The 15,738-nt window shown below is 46.7% G+C and overlaps 1 protein-coding gene across 7 annotated transcripts in view; it reads left to right on the top strand.

The window, feature by feature from the left end:
• The window catches only part of NF1 (neurofibromin 1), a 234,233-nt gene extending 224,780 nt beyond the window's left edge, over positions 1-9,453 (top strand). For 6 of the 7 annotated variants that reach the window (XM_053655762.1, XM_053655756.1, XM_053655754.1 and 3 more), the window contains one exon: positions 6,151-9,453. In XM_053655762.1, the coding sequence (XP_053511737.1) occupies positions 6,151-6,293 (143 nt within the window). In that variant the 3' untranslated portion in view covers positions 6,294-9,453. The remainder of the gene's footprint in view (positions 1-6,150) is intronic. The other variant, XM_053655751.1, reaches the window with a different exon arrangement.
• Positions 9,454-15,738: the final 6,285 nt, after the last annotated feature.

The following is a 15,738-nucleotide window of genomic DNA, read 5'->3' as shown; positions in this document are numbered from 1 at the left end:
AGGGATCCAGTCCTTTTTATTATGTCATGAAAACATTAGATTCTAGTTTAGGAAACCATTTTGGTGTTTTAAAGAAATAAAGGAATTTTAGAAAATTATTTTAATTATTTGTCAGGTTGCATCTGTATCCCTGGTTGTCAAAATAAACAAACCCTAATACCTGCCTTCAAGGAACTGGTGTCCCAGCAGAGGAAATAGACATGCAACTTAACTGAAATGTAATCTAATACTTATTTTTCCATTTACTTAGTTCACTGAATTTTGTCCAGAAATGCCTTTTATTTAGCATTTCCTCCGTGCTTGTTAATGCGCTGCTTGTAGGGAGGCCCCAGCTCCCTCTGCCCTGCACGTCCGTAATTGGTCGTATGTTTGACCATAGCATTCTGTGTGTGTGTGGGGGGGGGGGTGGTAATTCACACTAGCAACTCAGAACCATATACATTCTTGCCTTCATTTCTTTTGGGTGGTGACCCCTGGGTTTCTGCCTCCTCATAGATTGTTGCTTTTGTGCCCACTGAGGGTCAGAAGGGAGCACTAGTACACAGGGCCGTAAGAGACCCGAACGCGAAGCCTCAGAGAAGCCTTGGTGAGAAGTACAGCCCCAGGTTCGCTCACCGGTTTAAAGTAGAGCAGGTACCAGTACAGGGCGGTCTGTTTCCATTTGAGCAGTCCGGCTGGTCATCGAGAACTTTTCCTATAGAATGCTGAGACCAGATCCTTCACCAACTTCTAGAGAGGTGTCTAGATTTGATTTTAGAGGGTAAAAAGAAAGACCGCTGCCCAGGTTCTCCAAAGTAAGAATGATGCTTAGAACCCTAAATGCCATAATCCGACACTCTGATCTTTCTACCGTCATTCTGTTCCACACAGCTTGGCCTTTTCAAGGTGCTGTATTTTGGGATAAGTAGAATACATGTTTTACTTTATTGTTTTCTTTAAAATGATCCCCAGTATTTGTATGTCAGCTTCGATCCTTAATGTAAACCGTTTTCACTGTGAAGTTGGATCGGGAATCACAGCCATGCACTTGACCTGTGTGCAACTTGTAGAGTTGGGTCCCCAAGTAGGAAGAAAACACGAGAAAACAAGAACCAAGTTGACATGAAAATTGAATTTGAGACTAGAAGTAGGACTTCAGTGTAGCATTGAAGTTTTGCGTTATGAATGACAGGGCTAAGTCAGTGATACTGTAACATTTTTAATTAAAAGGAACACATGTTCATAGAAAAATAGAAGAAAAACACGCGTAACGCCACCTCCCGTGAGACAGTCGCCGTTAACATTTCGGTGCATCACTTGCCAGTTGCTTTTTTTTGAGTTGAGATCATGGTATGTGTAAAATTTTGTGGGGTTTTTTTTTTTTACCCTTAAAACTTAACAAAAGATAAATAAGGCTTTTAATTTTTTTTTATTTAGCCATATAAAGGTTATTTGCTTAACAAAACAGAAAATGAAATATTCTTAGTATTTCTTTGAATTCACCTTCACTGTAGTGACTGAATTTATGTAACTGCAATTTTTAAAAAAATATTTATTGATTGATTTTTAGAGAGAGAGATTTATTTGTTCTTCCACTCATTGATGCATTCATTGGTTGATTCTTGTTTGTGCCGTGACCAGGGATCGAACCTGCAACCTTGGTGTATCAAGCCAACGCTCTGATCAACTCAGCCACCCAGCAAGGGCTGTAACTACAATGTATATCACCTTAATTCTTAATGTCACTGAGCAGGCCATTGTCCTCAGATAGAAGCGTTGCCACCTTGCCAGTATCTGGCAGTGGCAAGGCTGCACCCCAGATAGCCGCACGAGGGGCCCCGGGGCAGCAGGTCGCTGGCAGAAGGCCACAGGCTCCCCAGTGGTCGGTGGTCCACGCCGTGTTTCTCCCGACAGTGGTCCGCACTGTGTCTCTCCTGACAGCCTTCTCCTAATCATTTCAGACCCTTACCTTTTAGAAGTCCTACTTTTTTCCCTCATTTTTTAATATTTTTTTATTGATTATGCTGTTACAGTTGTTCTATTCCCCCCCTTCATTCCCCTCCACCCTACCCCCCCTCCCCACCATTACCCCCCCTTTAGTTTATGACCATGTGTCTCAAGTTCTTTAGATTCTATATTTCCCATGCTATTCTTGCCCCCCATCTATTTTCTATCTACTGTCTATGCTACTGATTTTCTGTACCTTCTCCCTCCTTCTCCTCCTCCCACTCCCCCGTTGCTAATCCTTCTTGAGATCTTCATTTCTATGTTTCCACTCCTGATCTAGCTGTCCTTTTAGTTTGCTTTTGTTTTAGGTGTGGTTGTTAATAACTGTGAGTTTGCTGTCCTTTCACTGTTCATCTTTTTTTATCTTCTTTTTCTTAGATAAGTCTCTTTAACATTTCATATAATAAGGGCTTGGTGATGATGAACTCCTTGAATTTGATCTTATCTGAGAAGCACTTTATCTGTCCTTCCATTCTAACTGAAAGTTTTGCTGGATAGAGCAATCTTGGTTGTAGGTCTTTGGCTTTCATGACTTGGAATACCTCTTTCCAGTCCCTTCTTGCCTGTAAGGTCTCTTTTGAGAAATCTGCTGACAGTCTGATGGGGACTCCTTTGTAGGTGACTGTTCCCTTAGCTCTTGCTGCTTCTAGGATTCTCTCCTTCATTTTAATCTTGGCTAATGTAATGATGATGTGCCTTGGTGTGTTTCTTCTTGGGTCCAACTTCTTTAGTACTCTCTGAGCTTCCTGGATTTCCTGGAAGTCTATTTCCTTTGCCAGATTGGGGAAATTCTCCTTTATTATTTGTTCAAATAAGTTTTCCACTGGTGGCTGTTCCTTTTCCCCCTATAATTTGGATGTTGGAGCGTTTAAAGATGTCCTGGAGGTTCTTAAGACTCTCCTCATTTTTTTGAATTCTTGCTTCTTCACTCTTTTCTGTTTGGCCATTATTTGCTTTCTTCTGGTCCACTCCATTGATTTGAGTCCCAGTTTCCTTTTCATCGCTATTGGTTTCCTGTGCAATTCCATTCATTTCAATTAGTTCCGCCTTTATATGTTTGTCTAATTTGTGGCTATAATCAGCCAGTTCTGTGAGGATCCTGATCACCAGTGTTTTAAACTATGCGTCTGAGAGTTTTGCTATTTCTTCATCGCTTAGATTTATAGGCTCTGGGGCTTTGAGATCTTCTTTAGCCATTTTTGGTCTGTTCGCGCTCGTTAAGTACGAGGAGCGGAGCCTTGGACTCCCAGGTCACTGGGTTGTGACGCTGTATGTGGAGGCGTGGTCAGAGCGGGGAAATGGCGGCCCCCTCTGCTGTTTCTCGCAGCTGGGCGAGGAGCAGAGCCTTAGGTTGTTCACCGGGGCAGGGCCACTTAGGTCGCTGGATTATGACGCTGTATGTGGAGGCGGGGTTAGAGCGGGGAAATGGCGGCGCCCTCCGCCTCTGCTTGCCGCTGGAGCTGCTGGCTCTCGTCCAATCACCCACTCCCTCGCTTGTCTATCCACACACGAATGCACGACCACAGTCAACCTGCAGCCCTGTTCCCTCGCTGTTTCCCCGCAGTCACTTGCTGAGTTGCCCACCAGGTCCAACCCTGCGCCTGGATTACGTGCGCCTGAGTCCGTCTGACAGAGTTTTCCTGTGCTACCCCGCTCTGCCAGCTGCTGGTTTCACCCCTCTTACCAGTCAGGCTGAAGAATTTGTTATCAGACTTCCGAAAAGTTCAATTTTCTGTGTTCTGACTGTGTTTTCTGTTGCTATTATTTAGTTGTCTCTAAACTTGGTCGTGTGAGGAAGCACAGTGTCTCTACCTATGCCTCCATCTTGGCGGAAGTAGAAGTCCTACTTTTACCAGAATCTTATTTCCTATTAAAATGACTCCAGAAAAGCACTTGTAGGCTGGAACTTGTAGGCCACATGCAAATTTAGGAAATGGAAGGTGAAATGCACTGATGAGCTCATGACAGAGGATCTTCAGATGGAGAAAGCTGTTTGAAAAAAAAATTTTTTTTCACTAAAAATATGGCACTAACCCCTGGAGATCAGGGGTTGCGTGCTTCTTGGCTCTGAATTACAGCCATCACATTTTAATATGAAACATTCAGTTCAACCAATGTTACCAAAAATGACATCAACCAGGTCTTAGAGCAAAACAAAAACAAATCTTTTTAAACGATCTTTTCCCTTCTGGTGCTTTTATTCTAGTAGAGGAAATATGACTTATACAAGTTGTGATAGTATAGTCAGGAGGTAATAAACCTGAATGCCACAGAAAATCGGGAAGGAAAAAGGAGAAAGCGGTTCTAGCAAGAGACAGCAGAATGCATCAGGAAGGACACAGAGGCAAGAATAAATACGGATCGAATTTGAGCCGTAGAGATAGGCAAGGTAATTAAAAGAAACCGTACTAACGAATTCAAGACCCTTTCAGGAGATGATGAGCAGCCTGCTTTCAATTTTGATGTTTCTTTTTTAAATAGCTCTGGAGAAAATGCAAATTAATATATGCAGAAGGGAATGAAAAATCGTCCTGAATCCTGTTACCCAGAGAAAAGTTCTGTGAACTTCTGTGGTGTGTTTCTTTCCGTCATCTTTTCACACAGGTGGTTAGATTAGAATAGAACAGATTTAAAGATTACGCTTGGCTCCTGGAGAAGTGTTGCTGACGCTCGTAACTCATAAACATTGACATGGGCCCGGGTTCCTTTGATAAGGCCGGGACAGCAGACCGCTCCTGAGCCTGTGTAGGTCAGCCCTGCGCCTGCCGGCGAATGCCTTGTGCTCTGACTCGAATTCAGGGCTGAGTTCAGGGGGAGGCCGTGTGGCTCCCAGTCATTGCAAACCTATTTCTTGTTCATGAGCCAACCAATAATGGATGGGTCTGTGTACATTTTCTAGAACATAAAGTTTTAGATCTGAAATGTTTTATTTTCATCCAAAAATGAAAATTTTTTTATTCTCAAATTTAATGTTTATTTTAAAGTTCAAACAGTATAGATAAGAATAAAGTAAAAAAATACCTGAAATAACGCCGTCTGGAAATAGCATATTTTGGCAAGTGTTTTCCCAGCCTTTTCCCCCTACTCCTGAATTATGGTTATCTCCTGTCAGTAAATATCAATCACTACTTTACACTTTGGTACAAGCTGCTAACATGCTCTCCAGCTATTTGCTTTCCCACCAGTAGCTATACTAGAGGCGGGTATAATCTATGTAATTATTTTGGTAAGTTTCGCTGAAGTGGAACAGACAGGAAAGTGCAAAGATCATAAATTACAATCTAATTACAATCTAATGATCCTGTAAGAAGTAAACACACTTAAAAATCCAGCATGTAGATCAAGGAACAGAACGTTACCAGCTGCCCGAGGAGCCACCTCGTGCCCTTCTACAGTCACTGCTTTCCCAGGGGTGACTGCTATTCTGTGACCCATCTGAGTTGTAATCTTTGCTCATTTGAGGAAAACAGTGTCATTTTTGTTTCTGGTTGCCGTCGTGAAGGCATGACCTAGGTTATTCGTAGAGTTCATTGCAGGACCCGGGTTTGGAGGCTTAAACTCCTTCCTGAGAGTGTAAGGCGCAGAACGTGATGACTTGCCATGGTTGAAAAGAGAAGGTCAAAGCAAAGATTCTACAGTGTGACCTTTCTGATAGTATGCTATTTTCTCTGTAAATATTTGAGTTCCTTTGGGACAGGCACTATGATTAAAGAAACAAAAAGCATCTGCCTTTTCTTTTGAAATGACGAATTTCAGTATCTTCTGCAACCAGAGAGTATGTACGTACATTCTGTGTACAAACCCCAGTGAAGATCTGTGGCTAGAAGCTGACCTCTGCTAAAAGCTTCTGTATGGTTTGGAGGGAGTTCTCGTCTTCCCTGGCCGCTGCCAGCCTTTCATTCAGCTCAAGCCTGCCTGCCTGTAGCAACTTCTTGTGTTGGTTTTTCCCCCCTTATGCTGTTTTTCTGCTGTGAGAGCAAAATTCGCTTACCAAAATGTGGGGTTTTCTGTGTGGCAAGTTTTTGTAAACATTCTAGCAGTTAACTATTAAAATGAAATATGCAGAAACAATTCTCCAGCTTGTGGCTTGTATGCCAGTCATGAGATCCAGTCCTGGAGCTTAACACCAGAGAGGGAGTAACCGGCCGCTCTGCTTCTCCCCAGGAATCGACAAGGAGAACGTGGAGCTCTCCCCAACCACCGGGCACTGTAACAGTGGACGGACTCGCCACGGATCCGCAAGCCAGGTGCAGAAGCAAAGGAGCACTGGCAGTTTCAAACGTAATAGCATTAAGAAGATCGTGTGAAGCCTTCTTTCTTTCCTTTTTCAAGGAGACTTAACTTCCGCGGGCTCTTCACTAGTGACCCTGTCACCACCGTGCTGTGATGCTGCACCTGACGTTTGTAGAGAGCCCGCCCGTCCGTCTGCCATGTTGCTGGGTGACCCATTCTTGGAAGCATTGCCTAAATTTAATGCTGCTTTTTCTTTAACTTCTTTCCTCCTACTTTTGGTGTGTCTCTCTAAGCAAGTGTTCAGAATGACTTCGAAGAAAGTGGGAGGTCAGGACACTTGAACTGAGAACATCCCAGTGTGAGAGGGGATGGGTTCTTACTGCTACTGCTGGCCAGCTGTGACGGCCATTCGCACAGAGCTCTGCCTCCTGTCTCCCCTTCATCCTGCAAAGTAAAGTGTTGGCCTTATTACACACTTTCCGAGGTAGAAGTTTACGGGAGGAACATTATGATAGCCCCAGTATATTTAATCTGACTTTTAGCTGTGGACTTTTTTTTACCCTACAAAACTGAAGGAACCCTAGAGGTCAAGCCTCAGTGACTTCACACCATAAAGCCACAGGCGAGGTACTTCCAGGGCTGGAGGGGTTACTGTTTTGTAGTGGGGTCTTAAGAAATACTAACACTTCAGTACTGGCAATAATTACAGAAAAATAAGTGTGACCACATGTGTCTTAACGTTACTGAATTAAAGCAAAGGGTTCTGAGGCCTGATCTAAACTCAGTCATTCAAACTAGTTTATTTTTTTCCAGCTGATTATCTTTTAATCTTTAAATGTGCTTAAAGTTGTTTTTTGCTTTTGTAAGCCAAAACTATACTAAGTATAGTAATTATACATTTCCCCTCTCCTCCTCCTCCTCTTTACTAAATAATTCTGAGCAGGGTAACCAGTGAACAAAGTGTTAGAAATTGTTCCTACAAGGTAACTTTTACAGATGTTCGCATTAGCTCCATAGCACAGTGGAATGGTACGTGACTTTTTGATTAGCTGTTGCTTTTATTTTGTTTAATAATTTCTCCAGAAACTGAATATATGCTGTATATTGACAATAATGTCTTTGATAAAATATAGTTTAAATGTCTTGTATTCCTCCCCCTTCCCTCCAAAAGAATCGGGAATCTCTTTAGCAAAACATTTGGCTTGTGTGTGGCAGAATCGAGTTAGATCACTGTGAAAAGACCGTCCGCCTGGTGTGACGGCAGAGAACCGCCAGAGGCGCTGCTGCCGCACCCGGTGGGGTGGGTCACGAGGGCCCGGGGTTTCCATGGTGACGCAGACCGGTTTCTCTGGGATGTTATCCTTTAGGACTAAAACGTATTTATTACTAAAAGATATTACCCCTAGTCCCAGGTTCCCTTCATCTTCTAAAATGCAGTGGCTCCGGGAGGGGAGAGAGACCCAGGGGAGGGGCAGGTTCCGGTAGTGCTGTTTCATAAGTGGACTCCAGTAAATTAAATTCCACAGCTAAATCAATGAATAATGGTACATGTAAGTGTTCTGATTTTAATAATATAACACACTTCACATTTATCCACACAGTAACAATGTAATTATCTTCATGTAAATAAAATTGCTTTTGATATTCAGAAATAACAAGAATTTAATCTTTTTAATTTGTTTACAGTCCTGGGAAAAGAACCATTTGCCAAAATAAAAGGAAAAAAAAATCCTTAGTTGAAGTAGGTATTTTGGCCTAGAATTATTGGAAAATATTGAAGACAGGTGCAATCAACCAAACTTTTGTTTTTAACTATTATAGAGGCTGCATTAGAATAGAATGTTTATAACAACAGAGCAACTAAGACCATAGAGAAGCTAAGACTAGAACTGAGTTTAGAAGTAGGTCCTTAACAGCCCAATGCCAAGTGTGCGGAGCCTCTGTCCAGGCCTGGGTCCCTGCACACCTGGTGCGTCTGGTGGGTCTCGGCGCCTTGGCTCCCGGGACAGAAGCAGACGTGAGCCTTCAGTCATTCGGGTTCCCTGGTTTTCCTCTTTTTGGGGGCAGTTTGGTGCATATGACAGCAGGTATTGTTATGGCTGTTTCACTTCTCCCATCAAAGTAGATAAAGTCCAAAGGTTTACTGTTAAAAATATTTTTCCATAAACAAGTTTTCCAAGGTATGATATTTCTTAAATGTATTCATTATTTCCCTCCAGTGTGTGAATGGAAGGAATTCACTTGAAGCGCCTCATGAAATGGTCAGCGTTGCACAAATCAGAACAGCCCTTTCTGAACCGCAGAAGTGCTTTTGACCAGTGCATCCTGGGATTGGAAAACTTACCAAGTTTAAACTTTTCCTTGTTTAAAGAGCTTCTGACTTTTGAGGGAAATCTGGCTTTCCAAACAACTAAAATGAGCGACAAATCTCGCACCAGTGTGCTTCCCCTGAGAAAGGAGATACCTTTGTAGGCCTCATTCCTGTGATCTGCACGAGAAATTCTGACGTTCAGAGCACGTTGCCCATTTTGCAAAGTCTGATGTTTTATAAAGAACACTGTAGGCCGTGTGTTTTGGATTTGTGGGTGTCTCCCCAGACTTTTATTTGTTTTGTTGTTGTTGTTGTTTGTTTCCCCCTGACATTTTAAAGAGGAAAACATTAACTCCTCACGTATGTGTTGTGCATGGTGTCCCTGCGTTGTCGCTGCTCCAGCCCCAGGGGCGCGCGCTCGTTGGCCGGGGTGGAGAACGCGGTGCTGTAGCCTCGGGGGAGAGCAGCAGGCGCTCCGTGCTTGTCCGCCCAGCACCCGGGCAGCGTCCACCCCTGGGTGCTGGCTTGGCAGGCCCCCGTGCGCAGCCCGTGTCTGCCCCACAGAAGGATGCGCTGAGGCCCACAGTGGAAGCCAGTGGCCCTTCCTGCTTGGTGGGCATGAGGGTTTTTCCATTTCGTTTTGGGGTTTTTGTGGTTTTGTTTATACACGGTCCCCTCACCGCCTGGGGTAATGAGGCATGTCTTACTCGGTGTCACGCAGCGGACTCACACAGAAACTCACTCCAGTGTCAGCCAGACAGTTTTCTAATGCAGTGTATTCACCTGTACATAGTTTGTGTAAAATTTGACAGAAAAGTATATTTACTATACTGTAAATACATGTGATGATATATTGTATTATTTTGCTTTTTTGTAAAGCAGTTAGTTGCTGTACATGGATAACAAACAAAAATTTTATTATTCTCGTGTTAGCATTGTTAACTTTTTTCCCCACGACTGCATTACATCATTTAAAGAAAATGCTGTGTATTGTAAACTTCCATTGTATATGAATACTTCCTCTTCTTTCTCTCAAACCTAAACTTTCATTCCCTCGTCTACACCCTTGTGAATATGTAAGCAGCTGTACGTCAGCAGAGAAGTACGCCCAGCAGACAAAACCCGTCACTGTAGGGGACTGTAGAAGCTTATTTCAGATCCTCGTCACCCCCACCCACTTCCCTCCCTGTGTATGTACTGCCCTGCCCCTCTTTTTTAAGTAAAATGTAAATTCAATCTGCTCTAAGACGTGGGGAGTCATTTACTTTCTTCACACACATCAGCTCTGTTTTCTCCCCCCCCCCCCACTCCTCACTGATCTTTTGAAACATTAGGCCGTGTCCTTTCTTCTAAGGGTGACGCGTTCTCCTCCCCCTCGCCCACCCTCCCACCCCGCCGTGGGTTTCTATTTCCAGGACCTCTCTCAACTAAAGGTAACGTACGTACTTTTGGTGTAATATGTAGGGGGAAAAAAAGTTTTCCTTTAGCCTCTTAGGGCTCCGGACTTGGCTCTGAAAATTGAGCTGACATTAACAGGAGAGAAATACAAATGCATTTGATACAACTTTTCTGTGACATGGGAAGCCCTCATCAGGAGTGAAAACCTGAAGAAATGGTCAGACCCAGCATGTCTGCCAGGTCCATGGTGGCCTGGGGCCGAACTGGCTCGGCCTCCGAGGGGCGCCTGCAGCCCCAAGAGGCCACACTGTGGTGTGTTTCCTCATCCTTCACCGCATGCTGAGAGTCAGGCTCCTCTTGGTAAAAGGAATTAAGCCTGTGGGGTTGCAGGATTCAGAACCATCCCCTCCATGGGGGCCACTTCCTCAGTATAAAATAAAGAAGTCACACTGGAGTCTTAATGCAGCCCTTTCCTGATCAGAAGTTCAGGGAGCCCAACTTAAATGTGTTTTAAGGGAAGGGAATGTTGCCAGGTGTCATGTCAGCTGACTTACTTGCTCAAAGAAACCTTTTCAGTGGTTATTATTGCGCCAAGCCCCATGCCAGGCATTGCAGAAGCAAAAAAAAAGGAAGAAGCCTGGCTTCCGCCCTGTGTGGGCTCACAGTTTAGTGAGGAAAACAGCCACGTAACCACAGTGTCCCAAGGTGTGGGCTGGGTCCTCGGACAGTTTCAGAGTGACTGGCAGGATTGGTGGCTGAGGATTCGGGTCTTGGAAGATGGCCCACAACTTCGCCTGGGGGAGATGTGTCCACCCGTAGAGCTGTTGACAGTATGGTTGTGGAATCTGGGTTGTATCAGGAGGTCACTGAGGCAGGGGACGACCTGGCCCGAGAGCTGTTCATTACAGTGTTGTGGTCATCAGCGTCTTCCTGGTCACATCCTGGGCCTCCAGATACAGGCGCCGTGCCCCATCGAAGGCGCTGGGCGCGCGGCTGCTGAATGACAAGGCTGTGCTTTTGGGGACTCCATACATTGGGTCAACGGAGGAAAGGCCTCGTTCACAGTAGCAACCTGTGCAAACCCTCCCAAGTTGGAGGTGATGTATATAAAGACCTATGGAAAACTCTCACCCAGACTGAGTTTTCACATATCACTAAGATTTCCCAAATGTATTTTTTCACCTTGTGCATTTAGAAAAACAAGATATATTTAAAAGGCCATTTCAACCCCACAAGAGGAGGGAAGGGAAAGAATCACTAGATAAGAGTATAGTTCTTTAAAAGTTTTTTTTTTTTAAGATTTTATTTATCTTTTAGAGGGGAAAGGAAGGAGAGAGGGAGAGAAATATCAGTGTATGGTAGCCTCCTGTGCATCCCCTGCTGGGAACTGGCCTGCGACCCAGGCGTGTGCCCTGACTGGGAATCAAACCTCCACCCTTTGGTTTGCAGGCCCGCACTCGATCCACTGAGCCACACCAGCCACGGCAAGAGTACAGTTCTTTAAAAAGAGGTTAATTTTGCTGTATAAAAGCCCCGGTGTTGTCTTTATTTTCCTGCTGGTGCTGCTGAGTCTGTCCCCACAGTGCCTGTCGGCAGATGGGCATGTCAGCCAAGTGAATGGAGGCAGACCGCAGCTCTGCGTGTGGAAGCTGAATCTCGTAGAGCTGGGTCTTCCCAAGTGAAATCCCACTTCCTGTCAAGATTCCTACTGGGCAACTGCATGTCCCGACTAAACGATCCAAGGGTTCGCTTTATCGAATAAACAAGAAAGAGCTAAGAAAGAAAAAAACAATTAGGAGCCTAGTTGGAAACTCTCCTCACAACTGCAACGTAGAAATGTTTTAATATTTCATAAAACCGTGATAAAGGCAATTAGACTGGGTGAGTAGGATGGAACAGGCAAAAAGGTCCAGATTATGCTATGGTTTTTATAAGAGCACCAGTGACCTTCAAATTTTAGTGATTTTAAAGGCCACAACAGTTCTGCTGTCAGGCCCGCAGAGGGACTGACCGTGGTGCAGAAGGGCAGGGACGGGACAGTGCTGTCCAGTATCATCGCTGCAGCCACCTGGGGCTCTGGGACACTTAGGATGTGGTTTAAAGTAAATCTGAATTACATGTAAATAGTTACTTGTGGCCGGTGGCTACTGGACTGGAGGGCGTGACGCTCACCATTGAAGGCCTGAGGCCAGATGTTCGATCTCTTCTGTCGTGTCACTACCAGAACTTGTCACAGAGCTGCACAAAATCACAAGAGCCAGAAAGAGCTATCCTCCGCTGCCTGGGAGGAGGAGGGCTGGACATGTTGGCCAAGAACATTAATGTCTCCCATGATGGGGAAGGACTTGTTCACCTAAAGCAGTGGACGGACTCCTCAAGATTACACATTGACTACCTTAACAGATTAAAATGTCCCATGTCCAAAAAAATAATGCACCTGGAATCTAAAGGCCAACAAACAGGGAAATTGCTCTCATTACAAAGAGTTCATAAAAATCAAGTTTAAGAAAAGACCCAAGCAGAAAAAGAACTAAGCACAGGACATAAACCCCACAGAAAGGAGCTACTGAGCCAATTGCTAATTACTACCTAATGGGGAAGGTCATCACGCTCATTAGTACACAAAAAAGATGCAAACGGTAAAATACCATTTTCATCTTTCAGATTAGCAAAGATTTATTTAACTAAGACTTGGTGCCAGTCAAGAGTGTGGTGTGAGGGCTCACTGGTACACTTGGCCTCTTCTTTCTGGATCTCTGGCCTTTGGAACGTCCCCACCGTCCACCCAGAAATACTGTGTGTAGGAGTCTGGCGGAGAGAATAAGTGACCGTAAAGCCGAGACGCCAGAGCCTCCCTGTCTCTCTGTTCCTTGGACCTCAGTGCTACGGGCCCTCCCAGACCCAGAAGGGAGCTGACCTCACCGTCAGGGCGGGGTTCTCGTCAGCCGACTCCAGCGTGTCTTCGTACACATTCACCGGGGAGTCTGCCAACACTGGCCTTTTTAAAACAGATCTTACCATTTGAGGCTCATATTCCTGGGCAACCCTTGGGTGAGCTGAAAGGAAGGCCTTGGGCCCTTGGCAACTGCATCTCCACTTTCTGCTTCCGCAGGGGAGACTCCTCACTGGGGCCCACTGCCTGCCAGCCACTGCGCCGAGGGCCCGCCACACCTTAGCTCTGCTGTCCCCAGCAGCCCCACGCGGTGGTGCTATAATTACCTGTGTTTTAAAGTAAGAAATATGAGGCACAGAGATGACATTAATTTGTCCAAGGGAAGAGGCAGCAGACAGGGAAGGCGTCACTGAGCATCGTGAAAATACTCCAGGAGAGTCCACGTGGAGTTCTAGAAGAGCAGAAGGTGAGGGCAGCTCACTCGGGAAGGCTTCTTGGAGGAGGTGGCATTTGAAGAATGGCTATGACGGGGGCACCAGAAAGAAGAGAGGACACTCCAAGCAGAGGGAACTGTGTGTGCGAAGCAAGCCGGGCATTTCATTGATCAATTCCATGTGCAGTCATTGTCTTGGGACCAAGGCCCCTGCCATACACAACCCCTGGGAGGCAGTAAGTGCTTAGTAAGTGTGTCACAGAGTGTGGCACACGTGTTACTGTGATGCTGCGGCTTACACAGCAGAGGGCTGAGCAGGGGTCTGAGTGCAAAGGCCCTGCCTGCTTGCTGCCTGTGCTGAAGACGGAGTTTTTCTTTTCGGCAGCAGGGGGCAGCAGAGAAGGCTGGAAGGCGGGAAGGCTGGGATCTGAGGGGACTTCAGGCAGGTGAGACCTAAGGAACCTGGAGGTAAATGCTGGTGCCCTGGCCAAAAGCCCCCTTTAGGAGCCATTTCTCATCTGATGAAAGGATCTGGAGCCCGCCTGGCTAGCCTAAGTAAGGTTCTCCTCGGAATCCGGGAAGGAACATTAGCCATCAGTTCGTCCTGCTCCCTTCCCGGGCTCAGAAAAGGTTCTGGGTGGGCACCTGGGGTGAGTGAAACCTCTGGATTCCCAGGCACCCCTCCCAGCGAGGAGGGCCAAGGTCTCAAGGCTCCCTGCTTACCCTGGACACGGCTGCAAGGGGCCCCGCACCCCCAGCAGTGCAGCTGCGTCTGCCAAGCAAGCTCTGGCACCCAAGTGTGTGTATTTCCGGGTGGCTGAGAAGGCAAGTGGTTTCACACCAGCTTCTTCCTCTCCGGAACGATCATTATTCGTGGTTAAAAAGAAAAAAACAGCAGGTCGTGAGCAGGAAGAAAGTGTGAATCCTGCCCTAGTTCCAGACAACGGGGCCGCCTTCGTCACAGCCCATAAATGGAAATCAGTCCCCTGTTCAGTCCGGCTCTCAACCTCTCTGTGCGGCCACAGTGAGAGCCACGCGTGCTGGGCACGTCAGGGGGCTCGTCACAGTCATTCGCTTACGGGAACCCTGTGGGACCCCTGCAAGGCAGGAAGTGCTATCCCTCCTTCACAGATAGGAGAGCTGCGGCCCAGGGACACTCACATTCCAGAATCATAAGGCTAAGCAGGCCGCAGACCTTGGGGTTCTAAAGCCTGACTCTTTTTTTAAAAGACTTTATTTACTTATTTTTAGAGAGGGGGAAGGGAAGGGAAAAGAGAGGGAGAGAAACATGGATTTGTTGCCTCTCACACCCCCAACAGGGGACTGGGCCTGCAACCCAGGCATGTGCACTGACTGGGAACCAAACCCGCAATTTTTGGTTCACAGGCCGCTGCTCAATCCACTGGGCCACACCAGCCAGGACCTAAGTCCTGACTCTCAGTAACCTTTCATAACTTGCACGTATTATGTGTCCCATAGATACTGGTTTCCTGTGGCTGCTGTAACAAACTTGCTGCTACCACACACTTGCTGGCTTAAAACAACAAACGCTCCGTCACAGTCTAGGGGCTGGGAGTCTGAAATCAAGGGAGTCAGCAGGGCGGCGGCCCCTCCAGAGGCCCCCCCCAGAGATCCCTGCCCACGCCCCTCCCAGCTTCGGGGGCTGCCTCCATCTGACCTCCGCCCGACCTCCGCCCCCGGGGCCACGTCGCCAGCTCCTCTGTGTCAAATCGGCCTCTGCTTCCCCCATGAGGGTTCGTGTGATGGCATGTAGGGCCCACTCAGCTCGCCCAAGCTAATCTCATCTCTGGCTCCTGGACTTGGCCACCATTGCAAAGACTCCTTTTCCGATAAAGTGACATTTACAGGCCCCATGGATGGGGACATGGGCAGCTTTTGGGGGCCGTCTTGCAGCCCACCGTGCCACATGCGCCGGTTCCCTCCTTAATCCCTTCGGAGACCTTGACTGTGTGTATTGGGCATCGTGCTAGGAGCTGGGAGCTAGAGATTCAAAGGAAAAATGGCAGAGCTGCCCCCGCTGTCTGGGACCTTCTGGTCACTGTGTGACCTTTCATACCCACATCCCAGATGCTCTTGATATGTAGCAGTGGGCAGAGATGTCAGGAGAGTCGCAGCAGCTGGGACTTAGGGCCTGTGGCACTGTCCCAGCATTTGCATGTGTCTACTCACCTGGCCCTCACACCAGCCTTCTCCCGATCTGTAGGGTGGCTCCACAGTTGGCACTTGTCACCTCCCTGCACAGAACGCTATGGGAGCACAAGGGACAGGCAGTTAGGAGAGTGTGGTCAGGGAAGGCTTCCTGTAGGAGGTGTCACTTCCACTGAATCTGGAAGAACAGGAGTTAGCCAGAGGAAGTGGGGTGGGGAGGGGGGCAGGAGTGAGAAGGTACCCCAAGCAGGAGGCTGGAGGGAGCTGGGAGGCTCCCAGACAGCAGGGAGGACAGACAGGAAACAGGACACACAT

This window comes from Artibeus jamaicensis, unplaced genomic scaffold (assembly GCF_021234435.1).
Source record: "Artibeus jamaicensis isolate MK-2021 breed Jamaican fruit bat unplaced genomic scaffold, CSHL_Jam_final contig_1998, whole genome shotgun sequence".
NCBI classification, from domain to species: Eukaryota; Metazoa; Chordata; class Mammalia; order Chiroptera; family Phyllostomidae; genus Artibeus; species Artibeus jamaicensis.
This window is presented reverse-complemented; position numbering and strand designations above follow the sequence as displayed.